At 45.2% G+C, this 26,300-nt stretch overlaps 1 protein-coding gene across 1 annotated transcript in view; it reads right to left on the bottom strand.

Annotated features, from left to right (window-relative positions):
* Window positions 1–26,300, bottom strand: part of LHFPL6 (LHFPL tetraspan subfamily member 6) — a 351,003-nt gene that overhangs the window by 52,757 nt on the left and 271,946 nt on the right. Inside the window, exon 3 of the mRNA XM_086935061.1 lies at window positions 20,058–20,156. Within this exon, the coding sequence (XP_086791187.1) occupies window positions 20,058–20,156 (99 nt within the window). The remainder of the gene's footprint in view (window positions 1–20,057; window positions 20,157–26,300) is intronic.

Below are 26,300 nucleotides of genomic sequence, written 5' to 3'. Positions count from 1 at the left end.
AACTCATTAAGTGCAGGCTGTTCAAGAATCAAACTAAAATTTGAAGTGTTTTTTATTGTTTTATTTGATAAGATTTCAGGACCACAGCTAAGTCTCAATGAAACATGTACCAAGTGCTTTACCTAGTCATGAAGTATTGAGTCCGGTCAGACACTTTAGTTCAGTGACTTCTTAAGAGTTTCTCGTTTCTCAACTGGGTGTGATTTCTGATATTTATGTTTCCCTCATCTTCTTTGCTTGATTTTGCGTGTGCGAAAGTGTCACTCATAGTCATTGAAAGGTCACTCATAAGACACTAACATTATGAAAATGTCACACATACCAATCTGAAACCTTGGCAGCTCTGCACTTCTCAGGAGACACGTTGACTTTAAGAGTTCAACACATGGAAATACCAAAAGATTTGGGGGCAATGGTGTGACGTTTACAATGTGGAATTAGGTGCTAGGGTATACTTAAGAGAGAGTTCTTCTATCAAGGGGGGTCGCAGCACCATCCCAGGGGGATGTCTTCAGAGGTACCTTTAGGGCAGCAGCCCCTGGGTCTGCACAGAGAAGCTAAATTACACCATTTCAAACCTGTTTGTAAATATTTGGGGAATGTTTAACTTTCCCTAAAATATTCCCGTACTGGAGTTCAACAATTACAAAGGCCTCCCAGGCAATTGTGTGGACTGTTGCACTTGGGCTGCATTTAGAAGAGCACAGAAGCCAATCTGGAAAATACGTAGTTTCTTTTAGAATTATACAGGCAGGCAGCAACACCCACAGGGCTAGAAGGGCTTCAAGTTGCCCCCCAAAAAATGCCAGCCATGTGTTGTATAAACTACCTGCAAATTGCTGGTCTTGGCACTAAATACGGGTTATAAAAGAAGTATGTATTCATTTGTAATGTGTCTTTTCTGTCTCTGTTCCCTTTTAGTCATGGATCTTTCAGGCAGCCCTAGAACACAATTTAAAGTGCTTTCTATTTATATTTGCTGTTTGAAGTATGTACAGATAAGTGCTGAAAATACAGCTTTAGGTGACTGCTTATTTTTGTACCACCTGGGACATCAAAATAAGGAGCTGGCAACTCTAATCATAAAACTGGAAGTTTGTTGCAGGATCAGCACGTTATTTATTTCCTCCACCCTCGATCCCTGGTTAATGCCATAACAGCAATAGTTTACCTTATATGTGAAATCCTACCCTGCCGTCAATAACATGCTGACATACTTCAAGTGTCTGGGAATGCACCCTACATTCAGACAACACACTGCTCATTTTCGCCCTTCACTTTCACTCTCACCCTGTACTCACAGCAATCACAATGCCCTCACACTGTTCCCCATGCACTCCCACCATTCACCTGCTCAGCCTGCCGGATATGGCCCGGGATATGCAGGTGGCGGTCAATTGTGGAGTGTACCAAATTTCTGTCAGGCAGTGGGGTGGCCCGACATTTAAAAAAAAATCAGCTGGGGTCTCAACATACCGTATTTTCCGGCGTATAAGACGACTTTTTAACCCCTTAAAATGTTCTGGAAAGTTGGGGGTCGTCTTATACGCCGGGTACCAAACTTTACGGTATGTGTTCATGCGCTTTTACATAGTGCGGACTTCACCCGAAGGTGTCAGACCGCTTCTCAATAGAAAATGGTGCATTACAGGAGGAAAAAGTGACATGTGTGCAAGTAGAGGTACGGTATAATATTGAAATAAATGGAGGGCACTCAAACACAAGAACTAATGTTACGTAGGTGATGGTGGCACTGTGGAAGCACTGTGCAAGTATCAATAGCAAGTAAAAAGTAATAGGCAAATAGAACAAATGGCGCCGTGAATGACCAAAATCGCTATGCAGGACTGCGTTAGAAGTGGGGGTAGTCTTATACGGCGAGTATAGCATGAAACCTACATTTTATCATGAAAAGTAGGGGGTCGTCTTATACGCCGAGTCGTCTTATACGCCGGAAAATACGGTACAATAGTGTGAAGACCTCTGCCTTAGAAGCACTTAAACACGTAGAGCCATTTCGGAAGAGTAAAGTGTTCATACAGCAGTTGAAAGTTAATTTGGAGTGTGGTTGTTGTCCTGAAGCCTTTTACTCTGCACGTGTTACCAACAGGACACTCTTTCCCAAAAGAAAACATTGTGTTGTTATTGCAGTCTTGCATGAAGATAATTCTTTGTTGAGCTGAATGGAGAATTAAAATTAAAGTGATTTAGTGAAATGTAAGAAATCCATCCGTATGTAACTGTTTGGCGATAAAATATTGACTATTGCTTCGGTATGTTAATACTTGGTTGATCACTCTTGCTTCATGTGTGACATGTTCGTTGTGTCCAAACTGAGAAGTGATATCTAAGAGCCATCCGCAAGTCCTTGACTAAATGGTTTTGTTATAGGATCTCACGCTTGTTTTTAGTTGCAATTACTAGATTACTTTAATTGGACGTTGCTTGGTTTCACTGTATTTTAGAGCTAAAATATTGTGGAAGTATAATCAATTTGACTAAGATGCTTTTGATCCACGTTTATCTAGAATAGAATCCACTTTATAAAATTTACTGGTGATTGAATTATTACATTTTTCTCTATAAAACATTATCTTTTAGATTTTACCACAACACTACATGTGGGTGTAATTTAATAGTGTGTGTGTGGACATATTAATCTGCTTGTCATGGTACCAGATATTACCATGAATAATGTTTACGTCTCTTGTTACATGATGTGTCTTATTTAGTCAGTAAGCACTTTTTTCTTTAATGAGTTTCTCCTACGTGCAACATTCAGAGCGCCATGCGCGCTTTCACTTTCCAGGCAGCACGGAACAATGGCAGCTGCATCTTTGAAGTGAAATAGGTCGCGCATTTACAAGAATTTGAGCTATTGGCATTCTAAATGACAATGCCTTTTATTTATGTGTTAATTATCAAAACAGATAAATAAAAGGCATTGTCATTTTCAATGCCAATAGCTCAAACTCTTGCAAATGTGAGAACTATTGCATTGCAAATGTGTGTTGCATATGATCTGGGGTTGCCCCCTATAACAAGACTACTTGTCTTTGTGCCCTTGGGGAACTCAGAGGAGTGTTTTCGGCATAGGTCCCGTTAGACCCTACTTTTGTCCTATTGGGGATCCTTAAGAATATTGACTTACCACGGTCCTTGCTCTTTCTCTGCAGCCTTGGCCTAATAGTGGCCAAAAGAGACATAGCTCGATATTGGGGGGTGCAGGGTCGGGGGGGTAAGGGAGTGTCCAACTCTACACGAATGGAAACAGGTGCATTGATATGTAAATGGTGGCTGAAAAAGTTACGTATGTCAGCAGGGGTTGCCCACGGAAAATTTTGTCGGGTGTGAGGCAAATGGTACGTGGGAGCACGTGTGACGTGGGCTGTTGTACTGAGGTTTATATTTTGATGTTTATTCATGTGGCCGATTGGAATCTGGGAGTGGGAGGGGGATGAGAGGTTCAGGGATATTTATGCTCACTGTTAATATTTGGCAGTCAGGGGAGTTGGACTCCGTTGTTAATGTATGGTGTTCACTTCTTTGCGTCTGCTGCAGTGTTTCGACATTAAACAAAAAATATATTTAAAAAATAATCATCTTGCAACAGGTGTTTAAAGCATTATATAAACCAATACAATACAATAACTCTGCACAGGCAGCCGCAGATGCATTGCAACGTCCTGAGGTGCACCATAAGTTCTTTGTTCCTAGGCACAACAACACATGATTCATTTTGAAGGGATGTTGGCAAAGCTCTTGGTCTGGAACGACAAAATTATCCACCACAGAACACCTACCATGTAGAATCCATGAACTCCTAGAAGACTAACAGGTCAGCGTTTTGGTGATACACACGCTTTTTACTCTCCTGCAGGTTCAAATTATGAAACTGTGGGGCTCATTTATGAGAGCCCTGCATCACTTTTGCAGCACGTAATGTGGTACATGCGTGACGCAGGGCTCTCAATGCCCCCCTGCGTGGCTTTGAGTGGCCTCATAAATCATGAGTAAAGCGATGCAGGGCAAATCGCTGCAGTGCCTTACTCTGCGCCCGGGAGGCAATCCATGGGCCTTGCAGTGGGTTTTTCCAAGCAACACCCATGGAATTTGATGCTGCCCCCGATTTACAAAGTGATATAAAGCTGGGGAAGCAGCAAATCTGTATGCCTTCCGCGGTGAGGCGCAAGGAGGAGAAATATGTTCATTTCTCCTCGTTTTTTCATCTTTTTTTGTGTGCTGCATTTTTCAGCACCCATTGAAAGAGGAAAACGCCTCTTAGGATTGATTTATGTGCACGAAGGTGCCCCTTTCTGCACTAAAACAATCCTTCATGCAAAAGAGCCTACGTTGGTGTTGGCTGTCAAAACGGCACCAGTGCAGGGCGAAAGGACAGGACTTCAGTGTGATGTTAAATACAGTGCATTCCTGCCCTTTCACTTTGGTGTAGGGCAACGCAGCAAGGTGGCTGACTGCGCAGCGATACACCAAAATCCCATATATAAGTCCCTGTACCCATACCACAGCCGCTGTTCTGACCTCAGCATACACTGTTTGGGAATTGCCTTTCAGGCCCAGCAGAAACAGGCTTCTAAATATTGATCCTCTACTGCCTGCCTGCCTTCTCTGTGCCATCACCCTTTGCCAAAGTAAATCTTAAGAAACTACAGTCTACATCCATTCCTTTCTAATAATAATATTTATCATGTGCAGTCATATATCCATTGTGCCTTATGGAATGTGTTGATACATTTGCTAAACTTTTGCACCATGGACTTAAGATGGATTGGGCGTCTTCCAGAATCCTACATGTCTGTAACAACAGGGTGCAAATTTCACTCAAATCGAGTGATCTACAACAATTCTGACTTTCGATCGCGCGGTAAAGATTCTACGTCTACGTCCAAGCTTAACCAGCATTCTGCATCAATGGAGGCATCTCGATTTCATGTTAGACAATCAAAGGCCATTTGAATTATGTATGGACGAATACGCCCACCTATTTGCTATCGATTTTCACAAAGCATGAATGATCTCATATTTTTCAGCATATAATTCATTTTAAATTACTGTTTCCAGCTGATAGCCATAAACCTGTTACTTTTATTGCAACTGATATAGATTTTTTTTTTAAACTGATGAAGTGGTTACAAAAAATGCATATTTCAAATTGCATTTCCCTTGAAAAAACAATTCGGGCATTCTTGGTGCTGTCCCAATACTCTGAGGCACATTCGAATCTTAAGAACATGCTGGCACATTCTTAGGAGTTGCAGTGTTAAAAATAAGGACACCATCAACCTTAATCATGTTGCACTCGCCCACATCAAAAGCAACCACAAATGAATCGCATTTCAGCTTTACTCCCAGTCTTGGCATGTGGTTTTGACGCCTATAGAGGCAACACGATATCTTCCCCAAACCCATCTGGCCCTGGTGACTCAAACCACAATATTTTTTTCGAGCTACTAATGATACATTTCGGAGGCACTGAACCCAAAGTAAAAGGTGCAATGCTGCTAACTGATGGGCCAGGGAAAGGAGTGGGCAAGATCTTTCATAATTAATGAGTGACAGTACGTGGAAAAGAACTCTCACTGATACCCAAAATTGAGGCCTGATGTACACAACACTGGTCTTAACCCCTTCCATGCTGATGACGGCCCCCAGCCATCATGCACTACGGTGCTCGTGTGCTGATGACGGTTGGGGGTCGTCATGAACCCGCCCACTCGCAATTCTGCCGCACAGGCGCAGAATCGCGGCCGCATGGAAGGGGTTAAAATAATGGTTGCAAATTGTAACGCCAGTGAAAGATTTAGCAAACCAACCCATAAACGAATACGTTTCTTGGCAAAATTCCTATTCAAAGAGATTTCACAACCTGCCCCACCTCATGAAAAATACTGCACGTCACAAATTGCGACCTACTCCGACTGAATGCCATCACAAGACTGGCAGCTTACTGGGGTCAAGACGGCCATGCCTGTGATATACTAAACATTCTTTTTTAAATGTGGGCCATTTACCTAAGTGGTACCAGGAACGCATTTAAAAAAAATACTTTTATAAACGTTTTATTTGATAGTTTGTGGTGGTCCCTTAGATTACTGCTGGCTTCCAAACAGGCTTATTTTTTTTAATCACAGAGAGGAAATGGGACCCCTTACTTTTTGCGTATGGCTTGCCGCCACAACTTGGAAGTCAGTACATTTTCAATGTTTTGAGACTGGATTTCAGTCACGAACATTGTCAAATCCTATTAAGAATCACTATTTGAAGTGATGATCCAATATACCCCTACCAAATAGCAATTTCTTATGAAAGTGCAAACCCATTTTAACAGTCAGTAATTTACAGACTCCTAATGTGGGCTTTGTACACCGTAAAAAAAACAAAATGATTTGGTTGTAGACAATGTGAATCTTTGTTTATGACCATAAAAATGTTTTGCACCTCAGGCCATTGTTTATTTCTCCACGTATTTCTGAGAAACGCAATTAGAATTGATGTGCCAAACATTTTCCCGCAATCTACCCATGGTAGTCTTCTGGGCACTAAGCGGATTCAGCCTATTTCATTAAAAAATTCTACTGTGTGAAATTCTAATGAGTTCTGCAGTCTCTCCATTTTGGGAAAGTTTCTCTATTTCCGAATTATTTAAAAAAGCTAAACCATTCATGACATATTGTGCTTCGTCATGCCTCTTTGGTGTCTTTTTCCCACCTTGCTTTGCCATTTACTAGATCAAATTTATTTATGTAAACACAGTGTTCTGCAAAGCAAAAAACAAAGGGCTATCAGGGGGTTGAGAGGCACTCTGCCATGTTTGGGGGTAGGTAGTTCTATATCCACAGGCAGGGAGACAGAAAGGGGGGGTGGAATTGGGAGTGAGGGGTGGAGGGGGGTGTTTTGCAGCTTTTTGCAGTTTTCAAAGTTGTGGTGGACTCCTATGTTACAGACTGGATGAACTTCGGGACATGTGTTTCGGAGATGAGTTCCAAAGTGACTGTACTGTATTGCGATGTTTTTGTTTTCTTGGTTCTAAGTCAATGCTACAGACTTAGGTGTGATGGCGCTGCCTGTATTTGCGAGTTGCATGTAGAAGTGATTGCTGTACTATTGACCTGCTGGGTTCTGAATATGCCTTAATAGAACTAGGCCGGGTATTGCCCAAACTCCAGGATGGTACTCTGCTCATGGGCGGGGATTATAACATGACAATGGACAATTCCGTTGATAGATACCCACGGAGGCAAGAGCCAGGCCAAATGAGATTGTGGCGGAATTAACCGCGGCATTGGGCCTCTCGGATGTGGGACGGGAGCTCCAGACCGTAGACTCTAATTATACTTATTTTTCTAGTGTGCATGGTAGTCTCTCCCGAATAGACGACTTTTTAACGTACACGGCCTCGGTGTGTAATTTTACGAATCCCCGGACTTATCCCTGAGGCATTTCAGATCACTCCCCAGTGGGAGTGGAGTTCACTCATGGGGAAAGACAGCAGCATTGCACCATTGTCATCAATCCGTGGCTGTTAAAAATTCTGGATATCAGGGAGGACCTCGGGGTGCAAATGGGGTACTTTCTGGAAGAGAATTTGGGGTCGGTGGAGTCGGCACAAACACTATGGGAGGCGTATAAGGTGGTTCTGAAGGGGTATGCCCTGTCATTGAAAGTGAAATATATTTAGAGGAGGAGCTTCGCGACCAAGCAAGATGGCCGCGTAAGCTCGGAGCTCCGGAGACCCTCCGACCCTCCGCATAAATCCTGATGGAAATCCTGATCCACGGCAGTGGAATATTGTTGGTGAACGGTTGTTGAGACGGGACCCGCTGTCCGATTTAAAATCCGACACTCCTAGACGGAGTTACTTTGTGTTGAAGAATCGTGCCAGTGACGTGCTATTGTCTCTGTGGTGGCTGACGACGGTGACACTGTAACACATGAACGATATGCTGTGAGAGTGACTACTACGCTGGCCCTGCGAAGCACGCGGAGTTACGGAGTGGTCTATCGCTGAGGAACTATCGGTGGCCACGACACTTTGAGATTGCTTTGCATAGCCGGGGTGGCCTTGGTGTATGACCCATTGTTCTGTTCCTCGGCTCCATCATGGCGGGCAAGGGCGAGCCAGACAAAACGACGAATCGAGTAAGTAGGAAAACTACTCATTCCCAGTCGAACAAAATTGATCGCTACGCCCAGCAGAAGAATTCACCAGGTGCGGCTACCCAGCCAACAGACTCTCATCGAGGAGAGTCGCCAGACACGTCGGACCCGACACTTCGAGATGTTATGGGTGCCATTGCTGGCATCAAAACGGAGATGCACAAACAACACGAGGTCCTGACACATAAAGTCGACACTTTGGCGATTGAAATCAATCTGATTAGAGCCGATCTGGGCAAGACCAATGACAAGCCTCACAACTGATGTATCGGACCTACAAACAGAGGTCCGGGACTTGAGGTCGGCCAACGATCTTTTCTCGAGGCGACTGGAAGATTTTGAGGGACGTGCCAGGCGACAGAACGTTCGAATCATCGGTATACCGGAAGGGGCAGAGGAATCGGCCACTGATCTCTTTGTTGAAGACTTGGTGCAAACTCATTTGGCTCCTGCGGGCCTCAGTCGTTTCTTCTCAGTGGAGCGAGCTCACAGACTGCCGGGGGGACGCCCGAAACTGGGTGCCCCGCCGAGACCCATTATAGCACGGCTGTTCAATTTCAGGGATCGGGACGCTATCCTGCAAGCCTCAAGACGGAACGGGCCGCTCAAGTTTCAGAATGCGGACATCAACTTCTATCCGGACTTCACTCGGTCTGTACAGCGGCAGCGGCAAAGTTTCGCGGGAGTGAAGAGGCGCCTTAGAGACCTTGGGATGAAGTGCTCAATGATGTTCCCTGCGAAACTGCGCATCGAACATGATGGCCGTGCTATATTTTTTGATTTGCCTGAAGTGGTGAGCGAGTGATTGGACACTTTGCCGCAAAGACACGAAGAACGAGAGGAACATTCGGAGGGCGCCTCGGGAGGCCCTGAGCAACAAGGGTAGAGTTCACTTTCATAACTTTATCGGACGGTGGACCTGTTGGCGACAATCAATGTCACGCTACTGCACTTTATAAAGCATATCCTTCGCTTCGTTATGGAGGGTGGCAGGGGGGCCTGTGTGATCTCCTTTCTCCTCCAGGGTCTTTTTGTAGCGTAGTTTTTGGGGCGACAGACACACTGCTGGTTGGGGGGGCTTCTTAGTCTGATGCAGGGGTGCAGGGTGGGGGGAGGTTTGATTGTTGGTTGTGTGTTTTTTCTTCTTTTCTCTTTCTTTTTTTCAAGGCACCATAATGACTGTAATTTTTCTACTTGTGTAACTATGAGGCCTGTCGGGATCGGCAAGGGCCCACGATTTGACGATGGGGGGTAGGAAACTAAAAGTGCTGTGTTGGAATGTCAACGGACTGGGGGATCGTATTAAGAGAGGTGTGGTTCTACAACTGTTTAAGAGATGTATGCCTGACGTTATTCTGTTACAAGAGACAAACTTGGTGGGAAATAGGTGCCAAGCGCTTAACAGGAAGGGATTCAAGATGGTGGCATACTCAGGGTTCTCTTCGGGATCCCGGGGGGCGGGGATCATGGTGCGCGCGTCTCTGCCTCTTGAGATTAATTCTAGTGTTGTTGATGAGAGGGGGCGGTACGTTGCTGTCTCGGGAAGATGTGAGGGACGGTCTCTGGTTCTGGTTTCGGTTTACGTTCCCCCTGGGTTGCAAAACAACACGTTTCAGGATCTTGGGGGCGCCATTTTGGGTCTACCCGTGGGTATGCTTATTATAGGGGGCGATTTCAATTCAGTTTGCTCGGGGACCCTAGACAGACATCCACCCAGAGATCTCCGAAGTTCGCAATCCTGGCTACCCGACTTCTTGGACACTATGGGACTTATTGACTGCTGGCGGCTCATGCATCCTACCCAGAGTCAATACTCATTCCACTCAGGGGCACATGGAAGCCTCTCCAGAATCGACTATGTTCTGGCTCTAGCGGCCCACGCGCCGGCGGTTTCTGAGGCCTGATTGCTGGCTAGGGGCATCTCAGACCATTCCCCGGTCTGGGTGTCCTTTGACTTCGACATTGTGGTGACCGAGAGGGTGGTATTGGTTAATCCATGGTACTTCCGCAACCCCAAGACTCGTGGACTCATGGCCAAGGCTATTGAGCTCTATTTTTCCGAAAACTCAGGGTCGGTTACATCGGCTGTCACCCTATGGGAGGCATTTAAGACGGTCTTGAGGGGAGAGGCGTTCTCTCTTATTGCTGATGTTCGGAGACGCAGAGATGCAGATGTGGTGCGTATCGAATCTGAGATTAAAGATCTGGACTCCCAACTGGAAGTCGACCCGACACCGGACCTGCTCCATGTTCTCTCACTTAAACAGTCAGAATATCGGTCTACTGTCACTGACGCTGCCAAGGTCATGGGTAGAGAGCAACAGGGTAGGATCTACGATGCCGGGGATAAGGCGGGCAAGCTCCTCGCTTGGCTGGATAAAAAAGAAAGAGCCAGCTGGGTGGACCCAGAAGTGTTGGGGGAGGACGGCTTGACTGTCACCGATCCGAGTGCCATAGTCGCGACGTTCGCGGACTATTTTGAGGCCATATACACCTCAGTCTCTGACCAGTCCGAGACCGATTCCCGGGAGCTTCTGGCCGAGGCAGAACTCCCGTGCCTGTCGGAGGCGGACCGGGACGACTTGGATAGGGATATTACCGCTGATGAGATAGCTCTCACCATTCACTCCCTTAGGTCCGGCAAGGCGCCCGGCCCGAATGGTATACCCGTGGAACTTTATAAGATTAAACCTGATGTCATCTCCCCGCCCCTGCGTAACATGTTCCTGGAGGCGCGGGAGACGGGCATGCTTCCCCTTGACCAGAGACTGGCCACCATTGTGGTCATTCATAAGGAAGGGAAACCCAGAGACCTGTGTCGATCGTATCGTCCCATTTCTCTGTTGAATGCTGAACCCAAGATTCTTGCTAAATTGCTGGCCAACCGTCTGATTGGCACGATTGGCGACTTGGTGCACCCGGACCAGTCGGGCTTTATTCCACACTGCAACACTGCCCTCAACCTTCAGAGACTGCATGGGGCCCTCGCCAGGGCCCACACGCTCAGGGAGCCAGCCGTCCTGGCGTCACTGGATGCTACGGTGGCGTTCGACTCCCTCGAATGGAACTATCTGTGGGCAGTGTTGGCGAAGTTCGGATTTGGTTCGGTATTCATAGGGTGGGTCAAACTTCTGTACGCTAGCCCGCTGGCCAATGTAACGGTTAATGGTCGTGTGTCTGCGTCCTTTGCTCTCCGCAGGGGCACTAGGCAGGGTTGCCCCCTGTCGCCCCTGTTGTTTGTATTGGCACTTGAACCGTTGGCTGCATGGCTGCGACACCACCCAGATATAAACGGAATACGTTGGTCCCATGGATTCGAGGACCGGGTGTCGCTATACGCTGATGACATCTTGCTATATCTCACCTCTTCTTGTAAGTCGCTCATTGTGGTGTGTGATGTGCTCCGTCTCTTTGGCCGGCACTCTGGCCTGGTTATCAACTGGTCGAAGTCGCACCTGTATGTGCTGAGAGGGGGGACGCCTCGACTTCCAAGGGACTGCGGCATACAGGTCGCGCGGCAGGGTTTTAAATACTTGGGGATCTATATCTCAACGGATCCCAAAGTGCGCTACATATATAACCTGCTTCCCCCCCTCGTCCGTCTCCGACATGACGTAGAGGGCTGGCGCAAACTCCCGCTTTCCCTGCCTGGGCGTGCGGCACTGTTTAAAATGATGTCCCTGCCTAGGTTCCTGTATGCTCTACAAAATACCCAAGATCCGGTCCCAGCCAGTTACTTTAGGGAGGTCGAGGGCTTGCAACGGGCCCTTCTCTGGGATGGCAGACCACGCATAGCTATTACGAAGCTTACGCTCCCGTGGTATGACGGGGTTATAGCATTGCCTGACATACGGAGATACTATTGGGCCTCCCAGTTGGCAGCCCTTAATCACGGCCTCTACGGTCCAGCAGTAAGCCCACGTTATGCCATGGATCGGTGGTTCCTGGACGACGGGAAGTACCATAGGGCGTTATACTCGAGATCTCTGGATGGTCGAATGTCGGGGCCAACGAAGACAGCTGTACACATATGGCGGGCGATCACAAAGTCGCAGGGATGGAAGGATAGGCTCACGATGGCAACCCCTCTTTTTGATTCTGAAATACTGGGCAAATTATGGCACACTAAGGGATTCGACAAGTGGGACATGATAGGCATATCCAAGGTGGAAGACATGATCGCGAGGGGGGAGATAAAATCCTTTACTCTCCTACAGACAGAGTTCCAGCTGGGTGGAACAGAATATTTCCGGTACGCCCAGCTGCGTCATGCCCTTCTGGCAGCTATGCCAGAGGGCGAGAGAATCCCTGAGCATTCCCCTTTGGAGGATAGGGTGCTGGACGGCCACATGCCAGACAGCGCCATTTCCCTAATTTATAAAAAACGTATTAATGTCCGTACTGACCTCCTCCTTGGGGTGAAAGACCAGTGGGTGCGAGATGGTATAGAGCTAGAAGATGAAGACTGGCAATGTGCAGTGTCCTCCCCCAAGGAATTGGCTATCCCGGCCAGGCTGCGGTTGGTTCAATTAAAAATTCTTCATAGGGTTTATGTGACGGGTCCCAGATTGATACACATGGGTCATTCAGTGGACGGCCTCTGTAGGCGTGGCTGTGGTTCTCTAGCCACCTTTATGCACATTATCTGGGAGTGTAGTGCAGTAGCCTCCTACTGGAGGCGGATACACATGATTATGAGTGAAGTGACCGGGGTGGATGTTCAGGCGGAGGCCCGACGCTGCCTCCTGAATGTCTGGGGCCCCACTGATTATAACACTGCACAAACCCAATGGGTCACCCTGGGAAACATGGTTGCGAAACGAGATATTGCACAGATGTGGGGTGCTGCTGCAGCCCCAAAGGTGGTACAATGGAAGGCCAACATGGATTGGTGTATGTTCCGAGAGAAGACTGTCTATGTGGCCAGGGGTAAACCCAAAAAGTGGCAAAAGATATGGGGGGCCTGGAACGAGTATAGGGGTGACATTTGCATACCACCTGACGCCACCCCCCTGGAAGAACGACTGACCCCGTAGTCTATGACTCCAACACACGTTCTATTTGCATATCTATCCTGTATCCCACCCCCCTCTATGGTCTTACAAATGTGTACTGTTTTGACTGTCTTTTAGGTTATTTGGCCTAGCCCTTCCCATGTTCGGGCTCTGTGGCACAAATGTTTTAAATTGCCTTGCTTCTTAGCACTAGTTTCGGTGCTTTCCTTTTTTTTTTATTTTTGTCTTCGTTAATCTCTACAAAAACAGAAAATTAAAACCTTGATACGCGTTGGTAACTTGCTTCTTGTACACTAGCCTTCTGGTTGATGATATGCTGCCTAGCCTCCGGGATGTATGGCTAAATAGCTGTGTGCACTGACTTGAAAATAAAGGTTTTCAAAATAAAAAAATAAAAAAAAGAAAGTGAAATATATTGCCAAAAGGCGTGAGATCCTGGTACAGTTGGAGGAGGCCCTGCGAGGGCTTGAGGCGGCTCACGTGTTAAATCCTTCTGAGGAGACACTGCATTGCTTGACATTGAAGAAGGAGGAGTATAAGATCAAAACACGTGAACACGTGTTGGCTAAACAGGCAGCTACCTGGCTCAGGCTCTATTAGCTTGGGAACAGGGCGGGAAAGACGCTAGCGTGGCTGGAGACAAGGGAGCATGGTGCGCAGTGGGTGCCCCGATTGACCCTTACTAGTGGTGAGGTTCTGTAGAGCCCCGGCGATATAGCGGAGGCATTTGCGGATTATTTTGAGAAGGTGTATTCTCCCTCTACGACGTATACAGCAGAGGAATCGCGTCAGATGCTGGCAGATAGTGAAGTGCCGACCCTCTCGGATATGGATAGGGATATGTTGGATGCGGATATTTCAAATGAGGAGATCCAAAATGCGATCTGCAAAATTAAGTCTGGGAAGGCGATGGGGCCAAATGGTACCCCGGTGGAATTCCTTAAGGCCGTAGCCTCTCAAGTGGTCCCGCACTTGCGGGCAATGTATCAGGAAAGCTGGGAGAAGGGAGTTCTGCCACATGAACAGTGTCTAGCTAGTATAGTTTTTATTCATAAGGCCGGAAAGCCGGTAGATGACTATCGTTCCTAAAGGCCGATTTCACTGATCAATATTGAGGCAAAGGTCTTGGCAAAATTCCTCGCCACACGGCTGGGAACAGTGATCACTTCTCTGGTGCACCCTGACCAGTCTGGCTTCATGCCTGGGAGAAACACTGCCCTCAACATCCGCCGGCTCCATAATGTGATGGCGCGTCAGGAGTATCTGGAGGAGGATGCAGTCATATTGTCATTTGATGCATCCATGGCCTTTGATTCGATCGAATGGCATATCTTTTTGAGGTCCTGGTGAGAGCTGGGTTGGGCCCTAAGTTTATACGGTGGGCAAGGCTACTGTATACTGATATCCAGGGGCAGCTTAGAGTCAACAACTATACGTCCCAAAAGTTCACCCTGCGGAGAGGCACCAGGCAGGGGTGCCTTCTTTCACCGCTGTTGTTTTTCATCAAGCTGGAGCCCTTGGCGGCCTGGATTGGTCGTGGCCAATGATGCAGGATTTTAGATGGTCAGACGAGTGAGAAGATAGAATATCTCTCTATGCTGATGACATATTGTTATATATTGCCTCTCCGTACAAATCAATCCATACTGTTCTTAACATCTTCACAAACTTCGAGAAGTATTCGGGATATGCAATTAACTGGAGTAAGTCTGTGTTGTATGTGCTACATGGGTAGACCCCCCCGTCTCCCTAAAGACTGTGCGCTGGTGGTCTCAGCGGAAGGTTTTAAGTACCTTGGAGTCTTCATCACACCGGACCCACCTCTATTCTATAGCCGTAATCTGGCAACCCCATTGGCCAGGCTGCGCTCAGATGTTAAGCATTGGAGGTCGCTGCCTCTGTCGCTGGTGGGCCGCGCTGCTCTTTTTAAAATGCTGGCCCTCCCACGATTTGTATACATTCTCCAGTACTGCCCGTACAGGATTCCAGATACATATTTTGTAGCGGTGGAGGGGGCGATTCGCACATTGCAATGGGATGGTAGGGCCCGAGGATTGCGTTTCAGAAATTGATGAAAGGATGGTATGATGGGGGCATTGCGCTGCCAGATGTAAGGTTGTATTACTGGGCCTCACAGTTGGTGGCTGTGAATAGATGGCGATACGCCCTACCAGATGACCCGGCATGTGCCCTGGAAAGGTTTCAGATGGATCGATATGGCTATCTCGGGGCTCTGTATTCCCGCACTAAGAAGCAGCGATATATTGGCCCCACTCTGCATACGGTACGGGGCAGGGGTGCTCACTAAGGCAACGCAATTGAGGTCTTCACAGAAACTCGGCTTGCTTTGTTATCACCCGGGGTTTGACAGGTGGGATGTCATTGGTATCTCGACAGGTTAAGACCTGGTAAAAAGAGCAGGTATTCTCAGATTTGAGGAGTTACAAAGGACCTACCAATTAGCCCCGGAGAGGTTTTTAGGTATTTACAAATTAGGCATGCTTTACAGGCGGCCTTCTCTAGTTGCGAGGACATACCGGAATCGTCACCCCTTGAGGATCGCCTGTTAGATGAGCTGCTACAATCCAAGGCGATCTCCTTGACCTATAAAAAACGTAGTAATAATATGCCTGACTCCTTTGGAAATCTTAAGGAGACCTGGGAGGGAGACCTTGGGCCAATTGATGAGGAAGATTGGCGACAGGCGCTGATGTTGCCTAGATAGGCTGTTATTACACTCAGATTTAGGCTAAACCAGCTTCGTATCCTGCACCGCTCCTATTTGACAGGAATAACACTAGCGAAAATTGGGTCGCGACAAGATGACTTGTGTTTGAAGGGTTGCCGACAGCCATCCACCTTTTATCATATGGTATGGGACTGCCCCTTAGTGCAGAATTTATGGGACAGGGCCACGACTCATGTGCAATCTGCATTGGGGAAGACACTTAGCCTGACGCCCCGCTTGGGCCTGCTTAATGTATGGGATGATACAGACCTAACTGAAATGGAGCAGCAGTTGGCGATGCTGGGCTTCACGCTAATTAAGAGAGAGATAGCAAGAGGGTCGGGCGGAGTGGCGAAGCCGGCAGTGGCAATATGGCTGAAGGAATTTGACAGATGTATGGTAGCTGAGAAAGAAGTGTTTATAGCCAGGGGGTGCCCGAAGGAATGGGATAGGAAATGGTCGAAGTGGAATGTCTATAGGGGAGATTTATGTGTATCACTCGTGGTGGAATTAGAAATGCAGAGAAACTGAGACAGGGAAGCAAATGTTTAATACATGTGTTTTTCTGGCCTTTGTCCCAATTGTGGTGCTATATGTAACTTGTAGATGCTGTATGTGATTACTGCCTATTTATCTGTCATGCAATTTCTCAATAAAAATATTTTACAAAAACTAAAAAAACAAAGGGCTAGCAAACTGTGGCACTATTTCTGCTGTGGTGCGGCGGATTTAATGAGTGGGTGGGGCTGCGTCGGCCAACGGACGTGCGCAGCGCTAGCCAGGTAGTTCTCGTGACAGCCGTTGGCCGACTGGAGCACGGAAGCGGTTTTAAGCAATTAGGAGCATTTACAACTACAGAACCCTGTTTTGGATTCACAAAATCAGGAACGGTGGAGCATTGCTTCATAAATCCAACTATTCACTCTTAAAAGTCCACTGATATGGTCTCATTTTAAATGTGAGGAGTGTTACCCCTCTAAAGCACAGAAATACATTTGTTTTCAGGGTTGGAAATGGGTGGCTTTCTCAATTTAGGGAAGTAGGAATTTTCTCAAATGGGATAGATATTTAACAAAAATAAAATGATAGAGTATGGTGCATTACAATACTGCATGTAAAAATGTAGATTTGCTACATTTCCATATATATATATATATTTGGGTATTTACTGGTGCCTGCAGCTGCCGTCATATCACATGTGCTGCCACTGAAGAGGGCGTTGGCCCGAAACGCGTCTGGCAGGAAAGGGACTCTGTTCGCAGCTCGCGCCCTTGCGCTGGCATTAATTCCTACCTGTAAGTGCATTCCCACCTAGGTGGCAACCTTTTCTTCCATATATATATATATATATATATATATATATATATATATATATATATATATATATATATATGTGTGTGTTCTTGGAGTTCTTTGAGAATTTATAGAAAATCAGAAATTCAACTAATAGGATGAACAAATCTACAAAAGTAAATTTCCGAATTTTGATTTTAAAGTTATTTATATACTGTCCTCTGTTTGCATAGAGTAGGGTGCAAAGGAGCCCGGTGATGTAAAGTTCTTCACGTCTACTGAAAAACCATACAGCCTTAAAGTGAGATTTTAGTCAATAAATGTAACTATTGGAATACTCTATAATTGCTAAATGTAATCTAAATATATGTTTGCAGATTTTTAGGATGCAACATCCACTAATATAACAGAATATTCTGTAGCCGGGACGATTGTCAACAGTGATAAGTGTGTGTTAGGGGTGGGCTACAGGGAGCATTTGATAAATTAGTGAACAGCGACTTTTTGGAATTTCACAAAACTTCCCAATGGTCTTTCTCACCCAATTTAAAATGCTAGAGTAAATGTGTACATGGGGTTCAAAAAAGCACCAAGACACCCCTATATTTCATAGTTTGTCGGGGAAATGGTATCTAAAATTATAAGAGGAAACCCATGACACATGTTTTTCTAACCTTCTCAAGTCTTGTAGTTTTTCTTTGTGAGCAGGACTCAGGCTTGTAGTGTTTTTGTGAATATGACTCCATTTTGTAGTATTTCTTTGTGAATTGGACTCACTTTAGTAGTGTCTCTTTCTACTGCCAAATATTAGAAGTCGTACATTAGAAGAGGTGATGCAGACCTTGATTGATGAAAGTCATATGTACGATAATATTACCATATACATTCAAATTTAACTGTGGGGGGCATGTTTAAGATGGCGCCCGTACAGGAGTAATCTCACTGGGTTCCGCCGCTCGTTCTCGACAAGCTGGGGTCCCAGCGAATGCAATGCAGCCCAGGCACTTGATTTTGGCAGCCGGAGCCTTGGAGGTGACCGGGAGCTCACATTACCATCTTCTGCCAATGCTGAGAAGGGCCCTTTACAAACAGCAAAACGATGGGCCCGTTGCAGTCTCTTTCCTGAGGCCCCCTGGGGACTGTGCAGATCTGCATAGCAGCACCGTGAAGCTCGCAGCCTACGCTCAAGATAGGGGCTGCTTAGGAGATAGCAGCCAATTAACCCTGCCTGACGATTTCCTCTGCAGTACCAGCACAGCAATCAAGTTGTTCTTGCCTGCCCTAGACTACCGCGGAACGCCAACGCTGAGTAGGGCACTCAACTAACAGCACAACAAGGGTCCCCCTGCAACCTTTATCCTGAGGCCGCTTGACTAGTAGTGAGCAACGCTTGTGGGCGGATGTGAAGGCAGATGTAGGTGAAGGGCTCACAGGACCCCAGTGACCACAGCAGAATGACACTAGCCCCCGCGGTGCTTCAAAGCACAGCCGAAGGACTTTGCATGCCAGAACCGGCTTTGGCCCCTCCCACGGACTCACAGAGGAGCCCCGTCTCCGGACATCTGAGACAAATTCAGTGCCCCGTAATGCAGTGAGCGCTGGCTGTATCAAAATATGCTCACTTTCTTCAGTGGTGGCCGACACACAAAAGTACCGGTGGAGGGCACACGCGGGGTAGTAGGGCCAGCAGGTAGCTCGCAGGTAGGTGCACACGGCGGTGGGGGGGGTTAATGGAAAAAATGTTTTAAAAATGTAACCACTTACCTGGTGCTGACGGCCCCATTGCACTCCTCTGCTGCAGTTCCGTCCCAGGAGTCCCTGAGTCAGCATCATGACTGCTATCCAATCCCCAGACTACTCTTAGTCATGAGAACAGCATGGGGATTGGCCTGACTGGGCTGGTTTGAGGCTCCGCTCAGGACAGGGAGCCTGTGCTATTTCACCAGCCTGGCTGTTCAATTTAGCCGGTTGGAAAAACCTGAGTATACATGTGTGTTTGGCTGGTCTAAGATGGCCGGACTAAAATACATGCGCACTTAAAAGTGCACAAACCAGTCCTCCTCCCCGCTACCATACCCCGGCCAGCCCCCCACCTCCCTGCACAGACTGGCTCAGAGCCAGCAGCTAAAAAATAAAAGAATAGTAAGATATTGTTTTATGTTTCAGCTGCTGGCCCCGAGCCAGTGGGGCAACGCTCCTCCGCCATTGTGGAGCAGCCGCTGCTGACTTTCTTTTGTTGGCAGCGTTAACCCTCCTTAAACAGTCAGCCACAAAAGGGACTATTAATGCGAATAATAATTCACACTAAAGACTAAAAAAGAGTAAATGTAGGAAATATACAATACAATAATGATACTGTTCACCGAAAGAGCTCACATCAAACTAAATGGAAATCATTGTATGTAAGGAAGCTGTGTAAATGGATAACCGCAATGTCCCAATGTTTCCCCTTTGGCAGCAAGCTTAGACCTGAAGAAGTTGGAAGAAAAACTCTAATGACCAATAAAGAACCGTTTTGTGGTTTTATGCCATATGTGTGTGTACATATTGAAGTGGGTCTCTCTCTGCACCACAAAAATCTGCATTGGATTGCAGCCTTCAAAAATAAATACTCTGTTGAACCAGAACATGCCCTCAATGTGCAAGTTAGAAGAACTTTCTGTACCGCCCTCTATTAGAGACCATTAAGGAAACAATATGTGGAAGCTAACACTACTGCAGTGCTGCTTTGACTATTTTCTTTAATTTAATATATAATTGTGCCATCTCTAGACACCACTAGAATGGCACATTTTATATAAACCTCACATTTACAGCGTCAAGTCAGTTAAAACAAGCCATACCTAGTTCAAACTGTTGGGACAGGTTCCCGCAGGTCTGTTTGACTTCTTCACTGTCCCAGCCCAGAGGATATAAAGCACAGCCGGAGCCAATCAACAGGCCTGTGAAAGTAAATGACAACATGAATACAAGCATACAACTTACACCATACATCAAAGCTGAAAAGATACCAAACAGACTGATATTGCAAAATGTGTGTAAGGTTGGATTTTCTGGCTATGCCCTGCCAATGTAATGCTTAATGTTATAAAGTTTGCATGCTGTTTATAAAAAAAATGCTCCATTGGGGATAGAGTTTCAATAATTAAGTCCAGTGGGGCAAAAATGTTGTCAATTATATTTAAGACACATTTGTGTAAAACAATGTAAATGACATTGACATTCCTAATTCCTAATCCAATCATGCATATTTAAAATTATAAGAAACTGCTACGTCAATTTTAAAGCTGCCATGCATAGTATATTATAGCTACCTAGCAACCCGGTCCCTTAGACCGTTACTGCCTAAAATTAATTAAAAATCATTAGCAAAAAAGGGAAACAAAATTAATAAACATTACAAAAGTGATTCAAAGATTAGCTAATAGAGGAATTCCAGAATGATCTGGCAAAATAAAAACATGAATATGCCATAAAAACAATGTTAAGTAGCCCTGTGGTTGTTTACAGGTGCTGTCGCTAATACTAGCTACCCTCCATGAACTGAAACAGAGGCACCCCACATAAGTCTGGAATAAATAAGTCATAATACAAGCACACTCAATTTCAATTTCAATTTCAATTAGTCTTTATTCGATCATAAACATAAAAGACACATATAAACAAACAATATAAGAAACAAAAAATCACTTTTTAAAATACATTAGAAATATCATATGATAACATTCATAATAGAATTCCATTAAAACATGTCAAACTAAAAATAATTTATAAATCCTTATCTTTCTTAAAAACAGATAACAAAATTCCTGAAAGAGAGAGGATTATGTCCATAATTACACACGTTTTGGTTAGACACTTCAATCATGTAAGCAGATTAGAATAGAAGAGACTAAAGGCACCATAACACTCAACAGAATCAGTTACGTAGTACCATGCAACCTATTCCTTTTAAGGGCCCACGTCCAACTCCAAAATGTAGCCATAGCAATAACTATGACTTCACTAGTATCAGTTTTTAAGATACGCAAAGCCGTTTGGCAAGATCTTGTTCCTATTTCAACACAAACCGGCTTGAGCCATTTATGACGAGGGCCCTTGTATGCAGGGCACACAAACAGAACATGCGGTAAGGTCTCTTCCTCACATGGGCAAGAATGACATTTTGTTTCTTGATCATCCCTCACTTTTTTGTAAAAGATTTTAGGGGGAGAGTACCCACTCTAAATTGGTGATAGAGCTTCCTATCACCAAGGCTCATAATGGTATCCCAGTAGGCCTCCAGCCTATATACAATTTTATGATCCAAAAAGAGACCTGTTAAGGAAGCGCCATTCACCTGCGAAAGAGACTTCTGGCGAACCATGTCCCCATATAAGGCTTTAAAATCTGTTTTTGAGGGGAAAGAATTCCCTTCTGGATCCAACCACAAGTGGTGGAGAGCCCATATCCGATAAAGTAGCCTTAATCTTTAGTAACCATATGATTTTATTGGATTTGTCAGCTTCTCTAATGTACTTAACAGCTTGCGCATAGGGAGCTAACTCCAGGGGGGTCCAAAGCCTTCGCCGATAGGCGAGAGGTCTAAAACCTGTAGCCTCCTCAAAACAAAAAAGCCCTAGATCTGAAAGTAAGGGTCTAAGTGGTGTCGATCGAGGAAGGCCAGTCAATGCCCTCAAAAACTTGTTCTGAGCTTGCACTAAAGGAACTAATTTTTCGAAGCCCCAAAGTTCAGGTCCATAAATTATTGAGGCTCTAATCTTCCCTTGCTAAATAGTTAAAACCGGAGCAACTGGTTTAGTTTGGGATAGGTGATGTTCTTTTAAAAGGGCCCCTGCTAGTTGGTTATGCCTTAAAACTAACAAATCCATCTGAGGCTTCCAGTTCATCCTTTTGCCCATTTTAACGCCTAGGTAAGTAAATGAGTCAATTTGTTCGAGGGACGCAGCATTCATTTCTACTCTGGCTTTCACTGTTTTATATTTATGTAATACCATGAACTTTGTCTTGTCGACAAGATCATGGTCATTACAAAAAAGACTAAATCTATCAAGGGCTCTTTGCAGACCAACTTGTGTTTTAGACAAGATTTAAAGTGTTGTTTGCAAACATTAAAAGAGGAACCCTCAAACCAGCTAAAGTAGGAGCGTCCGTAGGATATTTAGTATAATATGAGATAACATTATTAATGAACAAAGAGAAAAGGGTAGGGGCTAAAACACACCCCTGCCGAACTCCCTTGTTCACAGGGAAACGTTCTGTTACCTCACCCTGTAGGCCCCACGGGACTTGAGCATAGGTAGATTTGTGTAGTTTTATGATGAATGATAATATCTCAGCAGGCATACTTACTTCCTTGAGACTGTCCCATAGTTTGTTACTGGGCACTAGATCAAATGCAGATTTAAGATTTATGAATGCTGCATAAAGGGTGCCCCCAGCTAAGACCACTGTGTTCCAATATATCATCAAAAATCTAAAAACGTGATAGATAGTGCTAACATCGGAACAAAATCCTGCTTGATAGGTGGATAGAATTTCATTATCATCAATCAACCTATTTACCCTGCTTAGCACTAATCTAGCCACCAACTTTTGCATAGTGTCTATAAGGCTTATAGGTCGATAGTTGGTTGGACTAACACGATCCCATTTTTTATATATGGGGATAATTTCAAGCCCATGCCAGGATTCCGGGATGGGGGCTCCTCTAGCCACAACATTGGCAAAAATAAAAATATATTTCAGCCAGTTCTCCCGGTCAGATTTAAATATATCCGCCGGAATGCAATCCGGACCCGGGGCTCTACCTGTAGCTACCCCATCAAAGCGCTATTTCCACTAAGGTAAATGTTAGGACTGAGTTCGGGAGTACACATTGATACTGCCCAGGATAGTTTGCGTGCGAAGAAAATTGGGTCGGATAATGTGCAACCCAAGATTCTGCAAGGACATTGTTAGCTGGTGCCAGACCCGCATTATCACCACCCCACTTAATTAGTTGCCAGAATCGACACCAGTGTTTCCCATTGCTTGCATCAAACAAATCCCTCCATCTGTTTTCATCGTAGACCTTCTTTGCCCATTGTTGGGTTGCCTAATATTCAGATCTCAATTTCCTTACCTCCTGCGTTGAACCTGCCCTTATTGCTTTAGACAAAACCCTATAGGCATTCCTACATGTCCCGTCATACCATTTTGCTGATTTATACACAGGATGCCTCTTAATTCTTGTTTTGGGTTTTATGAAAAAAGATCTCAGTTTGGCAAACAGGGCCTCATGAAGTGCTGTAAGGGCTGGGAGAGAGTCCTCATTTAGGTCAAGTTGCGAGAGGGCAGTAAGGGAGTCTACAAGTGTTGACTTGATTTGAATCAGAGTGCCCTCATCCTCGGAAACTTGTGCCCATTTTAACCTGCAGCTGTCGTGAGACATAATCACGTCTGCTGTTACAATATCCATACTACCACTCATGGTCACACAGCCTTTCACATCTATTATCAGTATACGGGGATCATGATCGCTCTCTGGTCTTTTCATGGCCTCCATATCCCTGCCAAAATTCTAAGCTAATAAGGAATTAATCAATCCTACTGCTTCTTGGCCCACTAGTGCAAGTGTGATTGCCTTTGCTGTCTGATGTAGATCTTCCATTGGCTGCACGAAGCCCCCTCTCCAGTGTTAAACTTTTTAATTGTAGGACGGCTTCTGTCCATTTCCTAATTGGGGGAAGCATTAAAGACGGGACACCCCAAGTAGCGTCCTCATCACTAGTGAGGCTCCCATCTTCTAAGCCAAGTGGCTCGAACGTGCAGTTAAAATCCCCCACGATAATCTGATTACATGACACTTTTAGTGATTTAATATATGTGTCCAGGCTGGAGATGGTCGGTGAGGCTTTTCCACCCACCAGCCCTCTGGCATAAACGTTTATTAATATAAACTCAGGTTCATGCACAGGGATTATTTTGATTGCCTGAATATCTGGATTATCAATCACTAGATCTTCTACCTGAAAACTCGCCTGTTGTCTGGCCCAAATAATTAATCCACCTGAAGGTCGCCCTTTAGTGCTCGCAATTCCTGGCTTGCCAAATGCCAAGTAACCTGGGCAGAAACTCGTACTCAGAGACCAAGTCTCCTGGAAGGCCACAATGTCATAAGACTCTATAAAGTTAGACCAATCAGAGGATTTAGTCTTTGATAACAACCCAGCAATGTTCCAGGATAAAATACTTAGTGTCCTGGGGTATAAACCTTCACCTTTTTCTATCGGAGCCAAGAGATCAGTACACTGTAACCCACTGTTTGTTGTTAACTGGAGGTTTGAGACCTTCACATGGGAAGTAGCAGAATAAATAGGGGTATTCTCTATTCCTGATGAATCTACCTGTGGCAGTATATCACAGGCATCTAAACCGGACAATGGGGCAAATCGATTGACTAAGTTAAGATGAAGGGGATAGCCTATGGCCCTATGATGGGCGCTACAAACCCTCCCTCCTGGCGGGGAATAATAACGGGGTCTATAAAAAAACTCTAGGGGCAGAAGAGATATTTTTACGGGACAATGCCCTTCATTTCTACTCCCTAAGCACTCCAGTAGGAGTCTGACTACGTGCTGATAGGCAAGGATGCGCCACTTATTGTAAATCGCCCCTTGATGTAAAGTTAATGATGCGCCAATGATTGTAACATTTTAACCCTTCCAAAGTCACGCCGAGACCATGAACCAGTAAACGTAATCTGCAGAGTGCTTACAATAAAACATCCCTCGGCGCATCACTCTGGTCACAGTAATTAAGTGTCAGAGGTAGGTGATTCATCGCCAGCTTGTCCTCCAGGGCACAGACATAAAGCAAATACTTCCTTAACTTTATGTACCATTTCAAGAATGTGACAGCACTTTTCAACTCTTGCCATTGTACTTCTGTAGTCCCTGGTTTTAAAGAATTTGTGCAGCTCAGATCTCTCCGACCAGTCACTCCCTGGCATAGGTACTGATGACAATTTATTTGCTGAGCAAATGCCTGATGCCTGGTTCAATGTGTGACGCTCAAATGCACGAAAAAAACTGTCAATTCGAGGTTTCAGAATAAATGCACCTTTAACTCTGAGGCAACCGATACTCATCAAAATACCAAGACAAGCTCACACAACAGGCACCTCAAGATGTAGTCGCGAATGGCGAGTTCCAACAATTTCTGTAAGAAGACCTATTTCTGGACAATAAAAAAACATACTGAGATACAAACAATTGCGACCTATCTCATCAGACATAGTGACATTACTACCCACCCCAGTGCATTAGGGAGGGTATCAAACATGTTTTACAAACAGGAAATACCTCTACATGAGCAATGAAATGTCAGCAATTGCTTCTAGCAGACAATATCTCTCTGCAATCATCTTATTTTTAACATTAGTTTGTCAGTTTCTGAAAATATACATTTAAGCTATCAAAGCTATGCCTAGGTAAACACGCCTAACTGGTGGAACATTAGTTTGAGATTATCTGAAAAAACAAACACTATTTTAGGCCCGAACATATCAATTTTAGATTGCAACACTTTGGTAATGAGGTCAAAACAAGCTACAAAAGTGCTCAGCACTACATATGGTAAAAGTAGAATCCCAAATTATCTTTAAATGGTGCGCAAAGGAAAAGGGGGTCAGTAACCAAACAGCCCTAACAAATCCCTCAAAAAGAAGGACAAACTGTATTAACAAGCTAACCCGAGCACTCAAGAAAAAAGCAATCTTTAGTCCAACAATAAATGATGTACAGTCCACTTGAATCTGATTCATCTGTTCGAGCCAAAGAGGTGTAATCCACAAATCTTCACAAAGGGGCTAGTTGAGATTCACACAGCCAGTAAAAAATCCAATCAATAGTAGATTTATACAGCCAGCATAGAACATTTCAGTCAACACGTGTTTCGTTGAGAGGCATTTAGCACCTCGACTTCTTCAGGGCTGATACGTGGATTAAATTCTGCTCAATCATACAAGTGGATCAGGATAACCAGCTTAGCTTCAGGCCTTAAAACTGAAGCACCTTGGTGCGAGGTAATAAGTGACACAACCC

The sequence above is a fragment of the Lissotriton vulgaris genome, chromosome 8, assembly GCF_964263255.1.
Source record: "Lissotriton vulgaris chromosome 8, aLisVul1.2, whole genome shotgun sequence".
Taxonomy (NCBI): domain Eukaryota; kingdom Metazoa; phylum Chordata; class Amphibia; order Caudata; family Salamandridae; genus Lissotriton; species Lissotriton vulgaris.
The sequence above is the reverse complement of the archived record's forward strand: the minus strand, read 5'-3'. Positions and strand labels throughout refer to the sequence as shown.